Source organism: Panthera onca, chromosome A2, assembly GCF_046562875.1.
Source record: "Panthera onca isolate mPanOnc1 chromosome A2, mPanOnc1 haplotype 2, whole genome shotgun sequence".
Taxonomy (NCBI): Eukaryota; Metazoa; Chordata; class Mammalia; order Carnivora; family Felidae; genus Panthera; species Panthera onca.
This window is the reverse complement of record NC_138340.1, coordinates 85,039,471-85,060,370: the sequence shown is the minus strand read 5'-3', so window position 1 is coordinate 85,060,370 and position 20,900 is coordinate 85,039,471. Positions and strand designations below refer to the sequence as shown.

General features: G+C 35.2%; 1 protein-coding gene across 1 annotated transcript in view; it reads left to right on the top strand.

Moving 5' to 3' along the window:
• Window positions 1-20,900, top strand: part of SEMA3C (semaphorin 3C) — a 176,396-nt gene that overhangs the window by 139,654 nt on the left and 15,842 nt on the right. The window contains exons 13-15 of the mRNA XM_060632331.3: window positions 11,646-11,734; window positions 14,891-14,932; window positions 18,174-18,331. Coding sequence (XP_060488314.1) covers window positions 11,646-11,734; window positions 14,891-14,932; window positions 18,174-18,331 — 289 coding nt within the window. The remainder of the gene's footprint in view (window positions 1-11,645; window positions 11,735-14,890; window positions 14,933-18,173; window positions 18,332-20,900) is intronic.

The following is a 20,900-nucleotide window of genomic DNA, read 5'->3' as shown; positions in this document are numbered from 1 at the left end:
TTAAGCATCCGATTCTTGGTTTTGGCTCAGGTCATGATCTCACAGTTAGTGAGTTTGAGCCCCACATCAGGCTCTGTGCTGCCAGTGCAGAATCCCTTCTTGGGATTCTCTCTCTCCTCTCTCTCTCCCCTATTCATTCTTTGTCTCTTCTCTCTCTCTCCCCCCCAAAATAAAATAAACTTTAAGAAAAAAAGGTGATTGTGTATATATATTAGGTAAAATGGCTTGCAGAACCTTGGACCACACCCCATAAAGTACATAGTACTATTTCTGCATTGAGACGTAGAAATCTTGAAACCAAATGCAATAAATAAAAAAACATAAATAGCCGGAAGTAAAAGTGCAGGTCAGGTTTTGTGATCAAATTAGTTCAAATCAGTACAGATTTTACCACCAAAGGAATTTAAAACAAAACAAAACAAAACTTTTGAAAATTAGACTTGCAGAAAAAAGATAACGGGCCTACCTTTGTAGCAATGTGGATGGAACTGGAGAGTGTGATGCTAAGTGAAATAAGCCATACAGAGAAAGACAGATACCATATGTTTTCACTCTTATGTGGATCCTGAGAAACTTAACAGAAACCCATGGGGGAGGGGAAGGAAAGAAAAAAAAAGAGGTTAGAGTGGGAGAGAGCCAAAGCATAAGAGACTGTTAAAAACTGAGAACAAACTGAGGGTTGATGGGCGGTGGGAGGGAGGGGAGGGTGGGTGATGGGTATTGAGGAGGGCACCTTTTGGGATGAGCACTGGGTGTTGTATGGAAACCAATTTGACAATAAATTTCATATATTGAAAAAAAAAGGATAGAACTGAAAAAAAAAAGATAACGGGCCTACATTAAAAATGGAGTGTAATCTACTGATATAGAAGTATTATACTATAAATGCTGATTATATTTTCACTCTGTAAGGTATCACAAATGGCTCTGCTTGGCTCTTTTGGGGGGAAGGGGAGATTTTATTTTACTGGCACTTGAGATTCTAAGAAATCCTGCTTGCTTTTTTAGTAAAGATTTATTGGTTCACAAATCTGAAAAACAATGGTAGAATGGCTTTAGATGTCGTTTCACTAGGGCTCTAGCTTCTTTCTTTGGAGTTTTGGGCTCTGTTCTCCTTAGCAGGGAGCAGGAATCAGCTTTGTCCTTATGTCAACCATTGTCCTACTTACAAATGGCTGCAGAAGTTTGCAAAGATATTTGCAACTCAATCAGCTCTGATAGAAAGAAGGTCATATCTGGTTCTCTTTGTTCTTCCTGTAAACCCAAGTTCCCATTTTGTATTATTTCCCTTTTGACTAAAACACATTCTTCAGCATCTCTTCACAAGTGCAGGAGATCTGCAGGCAACAGCTTTTCCCAGATTTTATTTATCGAAAGAATGATTGAGTTCATCTTCATTTTTAAAGAATATTTTCACTGGATATAGAATTCTGCGTTAACTTTTTTTTTTCACCATTTAAAAAAGTCACCCCATTATCTTCTGGCCTCCATTATTTCTAATAAAATGTCATCAATAATGATATCCCTTGTTCTCATGACATGATGTCTTTCTTCTGTTTTTCTTTTTTTTCCTCCAAGTTTTTTTCTATAGCTTTTGGTGTCAACAGTTTAAATATAATGTGCCTAGGGGTGGCTCTATTCAACTTGGGCTGTATTCAGCTTGAGTCTCACTGCATTTCTAGATGTACAACATAATATTTTTCATCAAATTTGGAAAGTTTTCAGCCATTATTTCTTCACATATTTTTCCAATCTCTCCCTACTGTCTGTTCAGAGCTCTAATTGTACTTATATTAGAAGGTTTAATAATGTCACATATGCCCAAAAGACTGTTCACTTTATTCACTCATTTTTTTCTGTGTTCTTGCAAGTGGATAATTTCTATTGATATGGCTTCAAGTCATTGACTCTTCCTTCCTTTTTTTTTTTAAGTTTATTTATTTTGAGAGAGAGAGCGCAAGTGGGGGAGGGGCAGAGAGGGGGACACAGTATCTGAAGCAGGCTCTGTTTTGACAGCACAGAGCCTCATGTGGATCTCAAACTCAAGAACCATGAGATCATGACCTGAGCTAAAGTTAGATGCTTAACCCACTGAACCACCCAGGTGCCCCTCTTTATTCTTTCAACTCCAGTCTGCTACTAAGTCTATGGAGTTAGACTATAAATTTAGCAAATGACACCTGGATTTGCTAAGTTTGCTAAGTTTAACACCTGGATAATTTTAATTTCTTTTTCTTCTTGCCTATTGACCACACATTTCTCCCCTAAACACACACACTCTCTCTCTTTCTTTCTCTCTCTATCTCCATGTATAATGATTCTCATTGTTGTTGAATACTGGACATTACAGGTAATATTTTGGCCTTAGGTTCTGTCTTCAGGGGAAAAGTATTAATTCTTGTTCTGGCAGACAGTCAGCTAGAATGGGTTTAGACTTGTTTTACTGTTTGTTAACTATCTTGTGCTCAAGGTAAGTCACTCTAATTTAGCAGGGCTCAAATTCCAAACCATCTCCCTTATATGTCTTATCAGGTCTTGGTTACAAGTTTTGTTCGGATAGCTCTAAACTTAGGTCTTACTCTAAAATGTGGCACTTACTCTCATAGGCTCAGGCTTTTCATGTTAGTTGGATGCCAGCAGTTTTAAGAAGGTGTTAGTGAAATCTGTGCACTCTGGTAGGGCCAGAGCTCCCACTTCACCTAGGATTGCTCCTCCCAGAATTCCTGAAACTATAGTTTATCTGTTCTGTTGTCTGCATAGCAGCTGCAAACTGTTAAGCCCTGGGAGGTCCTATCCTGCAAACATATATCCTAGGTATCAGCAAAAAAATCATAGGGAATTTCCACATGGACTTCTGGAACCCCATTTCTACACAGCTTTGTCTGTCTGATACCACATACCACAGAATTACTTTGCTTCTGTTGCCCCAATTTCTTACATCCTGCCTCCTCTTCTCAGTGGGACCACCATGCACTACTACCTGGACAGCAGCTCTTTGAATCTCTGTTGGGAGATTTTTCCTAGGCAGAAAGTGAGGTGATGATGATTATCTTGTGAAGATTATCTTGTGAGTTTTTCTTCTTTTAGTCATGTGCTATCTACTATCCATTACTTAGAAAGAATTACCTCATTTAGTTTGTCAGTTTCATAGTTGTTTACTGCAGGAAGGCTATTCCAGTATCGGTTACTTCATCATGGCCAGCTGCCATATTGCCCTCCAGAAAGATGTTTTGGAATGTATTTCTACCAAGCGTTTGAAACAGCTATTTTCTTATATCCATGCCAACCCTAGGTTTTATCATTATTTTAAGATTTGCAGATTAAGTGGGTATTTTTATAATTTCATATATACAAACTTTAAAAAATATATGTACTTTTTCATATATATACTTTATATACAAATCACATATATCTTCATAATTATATAATATAATTTTCAAAATGTCTGAAACTTTTTATTATAATTTGCTTGGAGACTCTCCCAAAGTATTTTAGTACATTCCAATTCAGTAATTAATTTTATTTATTAGTAGAAAATATGTTTTTAAGCTAAACTGAAGCAGAAAGAAAATTAAAAATTAACATATGTATAAAAAACTAATTTAGTAGTCTCTTTTTTTGACAAATACAACTGCCAAGAAACAAAATAGCGTACAAGGAATTGTACTGTTCATATTCTGTGATTTGCAAATGTTTGAGCAGATATGCATTTCTTCTGTAAAGTTTGTTTAAAATTAACACTTCTAAAAATTATAATAAGTCTGTGATCTGACATAGAAAACAACACCCAAATTTTCTAGGAGACTCCCTAGGTGATTTTGAGTGAGATCGTTTGAACACCACATTTTGAGAAACTATTTTTTCAACAGAATATGGTCTCTAAACCTGAATGGTAGTTTCTTAGGAGTGAGATGACATTAATGGTGTCAGCAAATACACTTGAAAGTCACTGAATTCTGTATTTTCTTTACACTGCAGAAAAATATTTTAACAGTTCTGAAAGGTTCTTCAGCAAACAGCAAAGAAACCTCTTTAACTTAGGTTAACCCAGTACTATCCAAATTTACTTTACCCTACAAACTTTTTACACTATTGCACTTTAGGAGATGCTGAATAGATAGCATTTGTTGATACTGCCTTTCCAAGGGCCTTCCCTCAAATAGAGACACTAAGATGCCTTTGATGACCCAGTGGGATTCTAACTGCCCTAAGGACTGTTGCTGAAGGTTGTCAATATCACAGCACTTAAATTACCTTTTCACATTGGGTGTGAAAAGCTCTGCTAAGTGTGAGAAATTGTGCTAAATGACCTAGTTCAGAAATTTCTTTTCTTTTTCCCTTTTTCTTTTCTTTTCTTTTCTTTTCTTTTCTTTCTTTTCTTTTGGTAAGAGGAGAACATTCATGAATAGAATTGCCACTTTTTAAAAGTATATTTGATAAAACCATTAAAAGAATGTAGCAGTTTGATAACCTAACAGAAAAAAATCTATTATGAATACATATTCTAACTAACATGAAAGAAATCAACCAACTGGTAAGATCTAATTATAGAAACTTACAAGGTAGGATGTCTAGTCATTTGTCCCTCATTTATATATAAAGCTTTCATTTGTCACACACAATTATTGCAGGTTTGGGGGAGCTTCAGTTGTTTCTTTATTTTAATAAACAAATGCTTCAAAAATTATGATAAAGGAAGAATTGCCATTTAACAAATATACTGATTTTATCTTTTATAATACTAATTTTAATAGTAAATACTACCACTGATTTACTTGCAATAATTGGCTCTGAAATCATATGTAGGGCTGCTTGGGTCGACATCTAGAGGCACCACGGTGAATATAGAGGAAAAAGAAGAAAGTCTTGAGTATATGCCTTCGGAATTTGTGTGTTTCTTAACTAAATTGAATAAGGCCACTCCTTAGCAGGTACATTAATTACCAAAACCTAGAATCAGATTGGCTACACAATTTGCAGAGCCTGGTGTAAATTGAAGAATCAGAGTCACTTGTTTAAAATTATTAAGAAGTTCAAGGAGGTGACAGCAAAGCATTAAACCAAGTATGGGTCTCTGACTGCAAGACTTTGAGGGACTGAACAGGTCTTACAGCCAGGAAGCCAGCCCTGACTAGATTATTTTGACAGATTAGCAATTGGGGGAAGGGGTCTGACTAGATCTGATTAAGGAGGCAGTGTTCTCCCAGATCCCCAGGTGACCAGTGGCAAGCAGACAGTTTGGCACGGCCATTTCCAGTGAAACACCCTCAGGATTATATTTTAAATGAGACTCTGCTGATACATAGACAAAGGACCATTCAAATGACCTGCTGGGTGATGAGCTATGTTTGATCACTTGTTTGAGACAGCCAACGTTTACTGTGCTATAAATGCAAGCTGTTCTTTTGTCTGCAGACAGTGGAAAGGTTTAGGAATAATATTGCTATGATTCCTTGTATTAGAAAGAAAAAAAAATCCTAGATGGTATAAAATGTATATATAGCAGGAAAGAAGCTTGTCTGGGGAATTTTCTTTAAGGATTCAGTGAAACAAAAGAAAATTAAAATTACTAATGTGGATTGGTGAGTCTACTATGTTATCTTTGTATATAGGTTTGTATCATGCAAATCACTTAATAAAACTTGTCCTGCTTGATTCACATCACAATGCTTCAATATATTCAAGGTATGACTATTATCTGTATCTCACAGATGAGAAAATTGGGGCTTAGAAAAAAAATGTTGACTCCAATAATGTCAAAAATTTAGTAAGTGATTGAACTATAAATAAAAAATGACTTGTACTTATTGAGGGCATACTATGATCATGCTAAGCAATTTCTGTGTATTATTCATTTAGTTTTTATTAGTCAGAACTCTTTTAACTGAAAGTGACCTTGTATCTTTCTTAATCTAGTTTAAAACATTAATGTGTTGTATGTGTGTTTGTGTCTGTGTGCGTGTGTATGTTCAACTGAGAAGTGCAGAAGGCAACCGCAGACATAACTGAATTTGTGCTTAAATGATGTTTTCTGGAATTTATTTCACCCGCTTTCAATTCTACTTTCCTCTGTATTGTTCATTCTCACATGGAGTCCCTGCATGTGGTCAGAAGGATGGCCCTGCTCCTCCAGATTTACAAGTCTTTAATAGCCCTGATCTCACAAAGAAGGAGGCTCACAAATCTCTAATTCCCAGGGAAGGCTGGGCCCTGACTTGTTTCTGTGCCCACTCCTTCATGAATCACCAGGGTAAAGGAATACTCTTATTGGACAGGCCTAAGTCATGGCATCTCCCTGGAGCTGGACGAGAGATACACACACCATTCCTTAACTGTATAGATTGAGAATGAGAGACGTGTTTTCAAAAGATGTTTCAGGGTGTTATTATCAAAAGAAAGGGAAGTGATTGAGGGTAGGCCTTAGATATCCATTACAAAGGTATAATTATTATTTATATTTACACACAAGCAAACTGAGGCTTAAGGGAAAAAGTATACTCGGCTTCACTGTAAATGTATGATAGGTATGGAGCTTACCCCAAGGAAATAAAAGCAATACCTCAAATTCTATAAAACAATAGAAAGGATTTATGTTTCGAGTATATTCAAGGAATGCCATTCTCACTACCCTCAGAAAGCAGACATTTGATAACTATATTATCATCTTCAAACTAAAAGGTACAGAGATGGCTTTATGTAGACATAAGTAATTGGAAGTTTTATGGATATTCTGGAATGTGTATCTTTCAATGACTAACATTTTAATGGGAACACACTTACTACTTAAAAAACCATAAATTCTAGACCATAAACTGTTGAGTGCTCTGCCTATTTATTTTTGCATCCATACTGGATATGACACCTGACACGCTGAAGGCACTCAGTAATTTTGTGTTAAATCAGTGAGTGAAAATGGGTGGCGGATAACCCAAGTCAACTTAGTTATTGACCTCAAAAGTGTTTTCTATATGGGAAACTGAAGGATTTGTATGTCTTGAAAAAAAAGCTATAGACATCTACCATGACTGCATTTTGAGAGTAACTATCACATTAACATGGGTCTACTTAGGGAGTAGCCATTGGCAATTACCTGTGTATTGGCTCTTCTCTGGTGTCAAAACTGAATGAAAGGATACTTAAGCGTTGACAACTGATCGGTCTCTAAATACTAGTATATGTTGTGCCTTAGTCGAGATTAAATTGGACCAAATTAGACGTATGTCTTCAGAATCTGAACTAGAGACAGTGGGAATCAGGCAGTTTGTAATGAAGGCAGAAATATAAAGATATCCAGAGTAGAACCTTGAAAATAGTGTAGAGTTAGGGTACTTTTTCCCCTGGCCGCAAGTACTAGAGATCTTGACCAATCACCTAAGTTGTTGATCAACTACTAGAACTGTGTGTGTGTGTGTGTGTGTGTGCGTGCGCGTGTGTGCGCGTGTGTGCGTGTGTGCATTTAATGTTTATTTTGAGAGAGAGAGCATGAACAGGGGAGAGGCAGAGAGAGAGGGAGACACAATCCTAGGCAGGCTCAGTGCTGTCAGCACAGAGCCCCATGTGGGGCTCCACCACATGATCTGTGAGATCATGACCTTCAAAAATCAAGAGTCAGATGCTTAACTGACTGAGTCATCCAGGTGTCCCTACTGCTGTGTCTTTTAAATAGTCCAGTTTCAGTGAGGTGTGGCATTTGGTAAAATAACTACATAATCAGGTAAAATTCTGAGCACCACATTTTAAATAGGATAATGCCAATTGCACAGTGCCCAGAGAAAGACAAGCAATAAGATTTGGATTTGAATTTGGATAAGTATACCAGAAGTGAGTGCTCATGCTTAGACCAGAAGAAGAAATTATAAAGATAAATGTGGAGGGATGTAAAAAAGAGATTGAATGCATTCTTGGTAGCCGTAGAATAAAGGCTAATCAATAAAAGAAACAGAGCAGTAGATTTAACTGAAGAAGAAAATTTTCAACCTTTTGCTAACTTGTGAAAGATGATCTTGGACAATAAAATTCTACTGATAAGATATTATAGATTAGATTTCATTAGATAGAGATTCTTCAATGTAAGGAATGCATTGTCCAAATTTATGGACAATTTTCTTTCTTTTTTTTTTTTTTTTTAGAAAGCTAAACTAATTATTAGAGGTGGACTTAGCATAAAATTTAGAGTTCCTCTTTGTAATTGTTTGGGGGAAGACACAAACAACTCTTTTTGTATTTTTATATTATTTTAAAAGAAGCTTTCCCAAATTACATAACTTTAAGGTCTCATGAAACCTAAATTAATAATGATGATTAATAACACCACAAAGATTTAAAGCTATTCTATTCATATTTGAATCCACACATTTGAATGACTATTCTAACTTATGAACATAAAACTTTAATATATGGAATTCTAGTAAGAACCGATATATTCATTTGTGATGTACTGATGAAAGTTGAACCAGTGTAATGAAGAACGTGCAGAAATACTAGCTCATAAGTACCAGTACATGCCTAAAGGTGGAAAAGTAAAGGAACTAAAATGGATATTTATTTTCTTCAATGTCAGACTTAAATAATATATTTTTATCATAGAGCCAGACACATCGTGGGCATCCAATAAATATGTGTTTCTCTCTGGGGATCTTGCATTTCGATGATTTTGTTTGAACTTGATTTTCAAATACAAATGTCACCAATTTTTGAATTTGCTTATTTTTTTGCAAGAATTTCCGACAAGTTGACAGTCAGTTTTATTTGTTAGAAAAATATTTTTTTATCTTAATGGCCTTAAAATAAAAGGGAATCTACTCATCATTACCAGCACAACAAAAAAATAACTAAAATAGAAAGACAAGCAATAAATAAAAGTGATGCTCTAGCTTTTATTGCAAAGGAGTCAAAAGCATGTATTGCTTTATCTTTTTATTAAACCATTTTTATAGCCGCTCTTTGGGTAATATTTTATAAATGGCATGAATAAAGTGTGTGCGTATTTGTTGTGGATCCTTTCAAAAGTAATGACGATTTGTGTGAAATATGGCTCACATAGTAAGTTAAAACGTTACGTTAAAAACAGGAGCCAGTTGTCTCATTTGAGAATACTTAATTCTTTTCAGAGCTGATAGTTTTATCTTTGGGAATCCCTGTAATCAAGATTCTTTTTCATGAAGTTTTATTTCAGAGTATGGTTACACAGTTTCTGCTCTGTCTCTGCTCAAGAAAGAGGTCATTGCTGTCGTGAAGAATGGCTACAAGCTGCAGCAAGGAACCATAAACCTCTGCTGTGACCTCTTTAAAAAAAAAGAAAAGAAAAGAAAATATAATGCCTATGATAACATGATTTAAAACAAAGATGGTTTTACACTCTCATTCTTCATACACGCACATACACGTGCTCACACACAATACTACACAAATCCTGACCTAGCTGTTACAATTTCAAAGTTTTTATTTTAGGGTTTTTGGTACATCCTATTCCCTTAGAAGTTTCCAAGGCTCTTGGTGATGAATTGTTAATAGAAACTGGGAAACACCTGCAACCATACTCATCCATTTTAATTGTGACCTGTCTCTGCACAGCATCGCCCAATGTTTTTCACTTCAAATTTATACACACATTTACCGATCTTCCAAGAAAAATAGTACCAATTGCTATCAAGTTTAGAGTTTGGAACTTCTAAAATCAGGTGCTCATACTTTGTATCCTCACAGGGCACAGGGATTGGTCTGGCAAAATCTCTAGGTCTTGTTCTTCAGTACAAACATTTTTATTATAATTAATAGGTTTTAATTTTTTAGTTGGTAACATTTTATTTAAAATTTTTTAAATCTTTATTTACTTCTGAGACAGAGCATGAGTGGGGGAGGGGCAGAGAGAGAGAGGGAGACACAGAATCAGAAGCAGGCTCCAGGCTCTGAGCTATCAGCACAGAACCCGACTCAGGGCTCGAACTCACAAACCGTGAGATCATGGCCTGAGCCAAAGTCAGTCACTCAACCTACTGAGCCACCCAGGCGCCCCTTAGTTGGTAACATTTTAAAGTAGAGTTTATTTTTTATAAGAATTGTTTGAGGGGCACCTGGCTGGCTCAGTCAGTAGAGCATTTGACTCTTGATCTTGGGGTCATGAGTTTGAGCCCCACGTTGGGTGTAGAGATTACTTTTCAAAAAGTAAGAATTATTTTGAATCTTTCAATTTAGGTTGATAAGATAGAAACTATCAATGTGAAATGTGATCTTTTATGTCAGAGATACTCTTGCCTGTGGAATACAGACCACTTTGAGATGTGAGATTTGGGAATTAGGGATTCATCACTAAATGATTAAAGTCCTGTACAACTCAATTTAAATGAACTCTTATTGACATTTCTCAACGGAATTTTTAAATATTCCAGTATCTGTTGACCATAATATATCTTTACAAATTATACACCCACAGTTACATGTTCATACTTAAAACTAATGACTTGATGTTTATGATACAGCTCATTAATTATTGTAATATTGTAATATTTTGTATTGTATTGTAATATTTTAATATTTTGGTGAGGAAATACATTTTTACTATATCATTCATTCACAAATTTGCTTTAACCCCACGTTGCCGAATCTCAACTAATTTCTTTTAAACCTAAAATGTATGTGATTGGTAGAGTGGCAAAATTATATGTCTATAAAATGCTTATGTGACATATGAAACTATTTAACTAAGAATATTGGCATAAATAACATTTTCTGTATGTATTACATTTATTTGGGTGTCACTCAAATAAATTGAGTGACAATTTATTGAGTGACAAATAAATGAGATTGGGGCAATCTCATTGGAAACATGAGTAATTTTTTTTTTTTTTGCTTCAGTTTATTTGGACCATGTAATTTCATATTTTCCCCTGAATTTTAAGAATATCCAAAAAATTCTCTCAAATGTGTGTGTATGTGTGTGAAAACAGTAGAATTATTCTGTAAATACGTGTCCACATCTGATATGATAACACATTTATGTTTCTGCTTTGAAAATTATTTTGAATTGCGAGTTAAACATTTTATTGTGTCTGAAATCTCTCATGGCCACAGATCAAATGTAAATTTCTAGTGCTAGTGCTTATAGTACAATTATAAAAATTCGTTTGTGAATTCATCTTTTTTCTCAGATAATTAAATCATTATGTATCAGTGTTAATGAAAACCTGGGAGTGTGACTTTATGACGTTGGTTTGGAGGTTTAACTAATATTCTTAAGGGCCAAACTTACAATAATGTATTAATATTTAAAGAATACACACTTGGTTCAGAAACAGAACTTTTGAGTTTATAAGACATTCAGACATTCTCTTCTTTCATAGTTCTGACTGCACCAAATAGGTACAAAATATAAGATGTTCTTATTAGTTCAGTCTGAATTATATATTACCTCAATTTAAATGTACGAAGTTTGAAAAAAAATAAAATAAAATAAACATGAAATTTGGAATAAAATTAGAATGTGGCAAATGGTAATAGTTGAATATACATGGTATTTTCTTGATGACTAATTAATTACATAAATAATATTCTAAATTCTAAGCCAGTGGGTTTGTGTTTAAATGTCTTTCTTTCCTACATCGCATTGAGTTTTGTTTTGTTTTTTTTTTCTTTTTTCTTTGATTCAGATCGAGGCACTGTGCAGAAGGTGGTGGTTCTCCCTGCTAATAGCTCTTCCAGGGGTGAGCTCATTCTGGAGGAGTTAGAAGTCTTTAAGGTTTGAACATCTCTTTTGTTAATCTCGGAACATGCGTGATGGATGGAACTATTTCATCTTAGGGCCACTTGGGAGGAAAAAATACTTGATAAAAGATCAAATAAATGTCATAAATTTTTGAGGGTAGGAAACGCTAGATAAAGTGAGAAATATAGAGCAAATATTTTACTGAAGTGTTTTTTTTTATGCATTAGAAGTTATCTTAACATTAAAAGATTAGTTTTTTTCAGTGATTATCACGACTCCAAGAATTTTGGTCATCATTATTTTTATAAATGGGCTTTTGTGGTCAAGGTCTAAAAGATTTGCCGTGAAAGGGCTTTTATCATTTGCTTCACAAGCCGCTGAAACTTAAATGCTTTACATTATTGATTGTTAGATAAACTTTCTCATAATTTTTTATCCAGGAATTTTAAGAAAAACTACTTTGCTTTCTCTTGTTTTATTGCTTTCAATTCAGATGTCACTCTGGTTACATAAAACAAATGTTGTCTCTTTACCACTCAAAACTCATGTTCTGCTGAACTTGAGATTTCATTATTGTTCTCTTTGTTCTTAAATGTGGGCTTAAAAAAAAAGAAAGAAAGAAAAACAGTATACAGCAACAATAAAAAGGCACACAGAAGGAAGTTCATTCCTGAAAGACATAACCTGCTCAGAAAAAGGTGCCTGTTCTTTATGTATCTGTGATCCCGGAGAGCAGATTTGTGGTGTTCTGCACACCCTTCCTTCCTTAAGATGAAAGTCATTGAAGTTCGAGTGGTTTATCTGATAAATACTTGGAAAAATGGATGAAACACAGCCAGAGAGGATCTGTTAGGACTACGAAGATACTTTGCCATGGAATCAATCCTATTGCAGACTACTATTTCCAAATTAATCAATTAAGGAAAAAAAAAAAAAAAGCCCATGGATATCAAAAGACCAGAGTCAGCCTTTATTTTTTTTTTAATATTTATTTATTTTTGAGACAGAGAGAGACAGAGCATGAACGGGGGAGGGTCAGAGAGAGGGAGACACAGAATCCGAAGCAGGTTCCAGGCTCTGAGCTGTCAGCACAGAGCCCGATGCGGGGCTCGAACTCACGGACTGTGAGATCATGGCCTGAGCTGAAGTCGGACACTCAACCGACTGAGCCACCCAGGCGCCCCCAGAGTCAGCCTTTAACAGTAAAATTAGCACTGTAGGACTCCCAGGAGCAGGCTATTGCTGGGTCAGTAAGTTGCTTTGCTTAGTTGAGCAGACTCAGAATATATTAACTTATTAATATATGGGAACATATATTACTGAATTTATAAGCATGTAAGTGATCAAGATGCATTTTTTTGGGTTATGCTAATAAATTTTAAATTTAAAGAAAAACATTTTTTTAAATAATCAAATGAAATCTGAGGAACTCTGGCAATTTTTCCAGAATGTTATTAAATTTACAATTTTTAATGCTAGACTCACTTTGGCATAAGGTTCTTCATAATTAGCGCGTTAATGTTGTGCTTACCAAATGTTAACTATGTACCTTCAAGTGCTTTTTCTATGCCTTGCTTGATAAAAGAATTGATCATTTCACTAGATTAACCAAAATTGCATTATAGATAAAATATGTTTTCCTCATTCGATTCAATAAGAACAACTTGGCTTGGCCAAAATAGCAAAGTACTTTATTCTGGAATTTTCCTGAAGATAGAAAAAATTATTATTATTGCAGAGCTTCATTTTTAATTCTGAAATATCAGTTTTTAATAAGCAGAAAACTTTAAGTGAGTTTGACACAAACCCAAACATATAAGTTATGGAAAGCTCTTAAAGAAATGTGAGTCATTCTGATCATGTGCTAACTACTTATGGTCTGTTATATAAGTTATGCTGGTGTTATTATCATGAAGAATAAACTCTCAGTGGAAAAATAGAGTCAGTCAAGACTAAAAAATGTTGAGCTTTCTTATGGAACCCTATGCCAGTGATTGATATGGCTAAACAGAGACACAGTTACCAAATACAAGTTACTTACTGTCTTCCACATGGTATTTGTGTCATATTTTCTGATGTGAGGTAAAAATAACTGGGTGTGTATGATATAGTGTGATTAGCACGTGAGGAAATAATGCATTTGAACTGAAACAAATTCCTTAGCTAAGTGTCACCCTGATATATTGCAGAAAACACAATGTAACTTTTAAAAACCAGACCCTTTGTTTATTTTATAGAGTGCAGAACCATAATTTCTTCTTTTAATCCTCTGTCCAGAATATTTCCTGAAAATACATCCAGCTTCCTCAAACTTAACTTATATAAATTGCAATATGGTTTGTGTGTGTGTGTGTGTGTTTCTATGCAATGATCAAAACCTGTGGCAAGTGAATGTTTAGATATATTACCATTTTCTCTTTTGAACATGTGTAAGAACATATACCTCTAGAAACGAAATAATTGTAGGTACAGTTAATTTTGAGTGCTTTCTCTCACTGGAGCTATTCAAATGAAACTTCACAGATGTTTATCAGGTTATCGCAAGTCTAATTTTGAAAGGAAGTATATTTTGTTTAAGAATAAAGTTTATGAATAGAGTGACTTTCAAAAAGGATTACTATTTCAGAAAATTCTTAGGTACTTTCACTAATTCACATTTATCAAGAGGACATTTTCTAACAATATTTCTTTGTTTGCAACAGAAGAATTAATAAGCATGATTCATTCTAATACATCCTTCCAAAGCAACCTCTGGCAGGTGCAAGGTAGTATCTTATGCAGATAGTGCCTCTGCTGTGGAGGAATAACATGGGGTACCATTCCACAGCATCTTACCCACCCCATTCAAGCCTAAGTTTTATTCATTGGGTTCAATATTCCAAGATGTAATTTTTTCAATTCTTTCAAATTTCTCAAATTTTTATTCCTTTTCTAATGACTGTGTTGATCATGTGTTATAATTGCTACTTTTTTTTTAGTTTAAGCATAGATATGTGTCACAACCCATCTTTATCACCAGCAAAGGAAATGTAGTTTATAGACAAGTGTTGCTAAACTTTGAAAGTATACATGCATATATAGAGAAATGATGATTTCTTGAATTTTAAAAGAAAGGAGAACATTTTTAATGTAAATATTTTTAAAGAATTATTTTAACAGCTGACCCCCCTTTTTTTTTTTAATTTTCAGAATCATGCTCCTATAACAACACTGAAAATTTCATCCAAAAAGGTAAAAACAACCCCGTTTTTATTTTATTTGCATGTTATAAACCTTTACTATGATGAAAAATATATTCTGTAAAATATTAATTTTAGTATTAGAAAAATAACTAATACCATTTACAGGATACCACAGAATCACCTTTAATTTTGGTACATCATTTACAAGCCATTAATGGAAGACAAAATAGGTCTATTTTGTATAAAAGCCCATCAGAGGAGAACATATAAATATACACAGCAAGATATTCCAACATTTTGTATATCCTATATTCTCAAATATTACAGTGTGTGAAGCCAACCAAAATAAAAGTAATCTTTTTGTAGGAAGAACTCGGCATAATGTTTGGGCTACTATAACATCACAGACATTCTCAGGGGCTTGGAATGAGTAATCAATCCTCTTTTGAGTCACTGCTGCTATCACATGTTTGAAATGTGCAATGCATTCTTTTATGCTTATTTCTAAGGAAGTGCTATTTTTTTTTTTTTTAGAGTTTATACATATCATTAAAAAATCTGAATGTCTCAAATCTAAACCATATAAGGATTCAGGTTTAGAGGAAGAAATGTTTGACTGTGATTTTCGGGAATGTTTAATCTTCTACTTCGTGCCTGCACATGCAAATGCACAATGACCATGAAAAGGAAAAGCCCTATCCCAATCTCTACGTGTGTGACTCACGTACTTCTCCAGGCACAGGTGTTCTCTCTGAAGATAGTTGTAAGGGGCAGAGTCATATAGTCAAAAGTGGAATAGGCTTCAGAGTGGGACTGACATGCATTTGAATACTAACTTGTCCATAAATTATGGACAGATCATTAAACTTCACTGACCCAAGTTTCTGCCTCTACAAGGTAATGCTTTTCTCACAAATGAGTTAATTTATATAAATTGCCTAAAGTAAAGCAGGTTTTGGTAACTGTTTAAAGAGTCTGAGATCTATTTTTCTTGGAATATGGAATAAAGATTTTAAGTGTTAGCAGAAATGATGACATAACGTTACTGTTCTTTACCTTATTTGGTCTGATACAGATGAAGAAGTATTCCACAGTCAGTCTTGTACGCTTTTCACTTGACTCAATTTTATGAAGAAAAATAAATAGGGTACAATGGAGCTAAAGATCTCATCTGTAAAAATGTTTGTGTGGTGCATAACAAACATTTTCCCAAGTAACAAGAAGCCATTCGTCATTTTCCCCAATGTCCTAGGGAGCTGATCCCAAGTCAGAATTGTCTTTGAAGTCAGCAGGGAAGCCCTTTGTTTACAGTAGCTTAATGAAAAGAGAACGTGTCAGAATAAAATTCAAAAAGGACACAGAGCCATTTGTGTGGCAGAGTAGTTCAGTATACAATTACAGTAATACAAGTTACAATACAACTTGAAATTCAGCTGGTATACTCATAGTTCACAATACATTCCGTTAAATTGCAATATGCAGCACGCATATGCACACAGGACAGACTGAGTATTATATCTGTCTTCAACATCTTATATTACAGATAATTAAAAATGTTTCTTTCAATCATTAGATTTAGGATATGGTAATTATTTGAGTTTTGGGGAACTCATTTGCACAACTGAATACGACATTAAATTTTCAGTGAGAAAGAATTACAGATTATCGATGGTATTTCATATACATTTAAATACCATGAATTTAGTACCTTCCCTAGTGCTCAGATTATATTATTTTCTATTTTATGCTTCCTTATTCCCTAGTTTATTCTTGCATTCCATATATCACAAGATAGTTGGATTAATACAAATGATAATTTCTAGAATAAAACTACCCATATTATTTCCTGAAATAAACCAGTTTCCTTAAAATATTTTGATGCAGCTGATGTATTCACTATATCTGTACTCAATAAATTCTTATTTGAAATGTTCTTAGAGAAATTATTATTGTCAAAATATGCTATTGTTTTCCTATAGTTTGATTGTCTCAAGTAGGGATCAATCATTTGCAGCCCAATTTCTAAAAAATTAATTGATCTGAATAAAATATTTTTTATTGAACAGTACACTGAGATTTTATTCAAATTATTAATTAGAATTAAAAAAGTGTAAGATGATAGTTAACTGGCAGTTTATTCTACTATGTTATTTAACATTCATTGAGAGGTTAGGAGTCAGACACTATTCTAAGGATTTTATATGGAGTTAGCCCTTACATTTAGTTCTTTAAAAAAACTGTGTGGTATAGGTACTGTATTATCCCGGTTTTATCGAAGAGGAAGCTGAGATTCAGAAAAGTTTCACAGTGTATTTGTGGTTGCACTGGGATTTGAATCCCAGAAGTGTGGCTCCAGAACCTAGTGGATCAGTGGTGCCCCTGTTAATTTAAATTTTAAATTTTAAGTTGTATATATGTGAAATATGTATAGATGTCTGTGTGTGTGTGTGTGTGTGTGTGTGTGTGTGTGTGTGTACATGTGCATATATGTACATATTTAAGTTCCAGCTTAGAGATTCTCTAGCTTGAATTATACAATATCACTTCCTTATAAAATAAGTGTGAGTTAGAAACTTAATCTTTCAACTCCTGAGAACTAATTTATGCACAGATAAAAGAATTGGAGCAGCATCGTAAGAAGCTCTTGACATCGAACAAATGAAGGAGAGTGAAATCTTTATTTATGACTTAGGGTGCCGCAGATCACTGGATCATACAGAAAAGTTAAGACATATCTAAATATAAATGCTGATATTCTTCTAAATAATTTAACATTCCTCTAATGAGTAATACGTTATTTTCAAAGGCATGTGAAACATGTTTTTCTTTAATTTTATCTAATACTGTGTACTGTTTTCCTTAAACTTAAAAATACCCTTTATTTTAGACTTGACTTTTTCAAATTTACAAGGTGATGGGTTCCTATATTTGAAGAAAAAGAAAGCTGCCTGTGCACTCAAAAAAGAAAGCAAACATCATAATTTAAATCTGTAATATATTAGCTCACATCTGAGAGAACAGTAAATCCCAATGTCTAAAATGTATTACCGTTCTACATAGGGCTCTGAGCTTTTTTTTTTTTTTTTTAAACAGGAAAGTGGTAATGTTCTAAGCATATTAACATAGGAGAATTCTATTTATTTTGGCTTTCTACCCTCTGTACTTCACTTCTTATTTTTAGCCTATTTTAAAATGAATCTAAGTTGGTATAGACACATTATAACGTGTTCCTGCTAAAAGTCCTCTTTAATGTCCACATCTGAAATAAATCATAATCTTTCCTCTAATAGCAACAGTTGTATGTGAGCTCCAATGAAGGGGTTTCCCAAGTGTCTCTGCATCGCTGCCACATCTATGGTACAGCCTGTGCTGACTGCTGCCTGGCCAGGGACCCTTACTGTGCCTGGGATGGCCATTCTTGCTCAAGATTCTACCCAACTGGGAAGCGGTGAGTCCCAAACATTCAGCTGAGAATCAAAAACGATGTTCCCAGACAATTGAGTCATGCTCCACACATATTCTTTTCAATGGCGTTAGAAATAGTAGCTATGTTCAGCATCACGTGTAGTCAATGAATGAAGTAAATGCCTATGCTTTATAACTTGAGATTTTCACAGATATGTGAGGATACAGTCCTTTCGCTTTTGTGGGGTTTTTTGGTTTTTATTTTATTTTATTTTTAATATAATTTATTGTCGAGTTAGCTAACATACAGTGTATACTGTTAGCTTCAGGGTAGCTTCAGGGTAGTGTGCTGTTAGCTTCAGGGTAGCTTCCCATGATTCATCGTTTACATATAACACCCAGTACTCATCCCAAGACATGCCCTCCTCAATACCCATCACCCATTTTCTCCTCTCCCCCCCCACCCACCCATCAACCCTCAGTTTGTTCTCTGTATTTAAAAATCTCTCTGGAAAAATTTATTTCTCCTCTTAAAGCTCCTGTAGCTACACAATCCTGTGGACCATCAAAAAGTTCAAACAGCATGTAACATTTTTGCATTACCTGAGTTTTTATATGCTTCAGTATATGATTAAACTCCACCTTCCTAGGGTTTCCTGTGGCACTTAATATTTCTATAATCAAACGTTTTCTTAGTTTTGGCAACAGGAACATTGCTCCAACATGGTTACCCTGAATTGCTTTCAGAACCTTGATGCCCATGCTGTTTACCTCTTAGAGGGGTAAGTGCATGGATGCTGGTCAGATTGACAGAGTTAGGCAATGTGAGGCTAAGTGCCATTTATCCAAGCAAAAGCTCAGATAGGAAACTCTGAACCAACTTGCACTAAGTTGGAAGGGACCACCAGTAGTGACACTGATTATAGAACAAAGAATATGCATAATTTAGGGTCAGCCAAGGTCATAGCTATTTTCAGTCATCTCTTGATGTGGGTCATGATGGGTGGCAAGGCCAAAACCTGACAAAATTAGGGTCAGCAGGAGAGAGCAAATAGGACCAGCCTTAAGCCCTAATGATTTTCAAGTAAAATCATTGGGGTGAAGGTGTTTTATAGCTTCTTTACTCACTGTTATACATATAGGCCCTTAAAGACCTTGACAGATTAAAGGAAGCCTAGCACTTCTGCCTGTCAAGATTGTACTGATACTTTTATTTATTAGTTCAACAAATTTGTATCATGGAACAGTTATTTGCCAGGCAATGTTCTAGAGCTAGGCATACAACGTGAAAAACAAGAACAATAAAAAGATGAAAATTCCTGCCTTGAGGGATAATAAATTCTAGAGGGGAAGACAGAAAATAAATAAATAAGGAAGCCCTCTAGTGTATCAAATAATGATAAGGTCTATGATTTTTTTTAATTTTTAATTGTTTTTTTAGGTCTATGAATTTTAAAAGGGCAAAGAAGGGAGACAGAGGATGTGGGAAGCAGGGAGTTGCAATATTAAATGGATGGTCCCACTGAAGGTGTGGTGTTTGAAGATGGGCTTAAGTGAGAAGAAATGGCACAAAGGCATTATCTGGGAGAATAGCATTCCAGGGAGAGGAACCACATATCCTTAAAGCTGGAGTGCACCGAGATTGTTCAAGAAACAGCACTGAAACTAACGGGGCTATGGTGGAATGAGAAAAAGGAAGCGTAGGAAGAAACGAGGCCAGAATGCACGATGACTTAGGACTTACCAAGTTATTGAAGGCTTTTGTTTAGAGTGAAACAGAAAGCTACTGAGGGCTTTTGAGCACATGAATGATATTATTTTGACTTTTGGTTTGAAAAGATCATCTGGTTGGGTTTGGCTGGATTATAGCCCTGGGATAGGAAGTGGATGGGGAGAGAGGAGACAGAAGCTGCAAGGCAGTTAGGGCACCGTGAGGATCCAGGTAAGATAGAATGTTGGCTCGCACAGGGATGATAAAGGTGGAGGTGGCAAAGTGGTCTGATTCTGGATAGAGCTCACAGCATCTGCTGATGTATTATATGTAGGATGTTAGAGAAAGCGAGGACTGAAGAATGAACCAAGTCCTCAGAACTGAGCATATGCAGTTGTAGTTTCCCAAGAAAGAGAAGACTATGGAAGGAGCAGGTATGTGGAGAGAAAGATGATGTTAGCAGTGCCTATGAGATGTTAAATCTCATATAATATGAATTTGGAGTACACAGGCATGGCCTGGGATGGATAATTTGAAAGACTTTTGTATTTAAAGGCATGAAATGTGAAGAGAACACCCTTTCTTTAAACCAGTACTTTTTTTTTAAATTTTTTTAAACGTTTATTTATTTTTGAGACAGACAGAGAGAGACAGAGCATGAATGGGGGAGGGTCAGAGAGAGGGAGACACAGAATCCAAAACAGGCTCCAGGCTCTGAGCTGTCAGCACAGAGCCCGACACGCAGCTCGAACTCACGGAGCGCGAGATCATGACCTGACCCGAAGTCGGACGCCCAACCGACTGAGCCACCCAGGCGCCCCAAACGAATACTTTTTAGTATCTGTGTTCAAAGACCCATGTTCTTCTGTGTCATTTTAAGATTTAGGCAGGAAGTCTATGG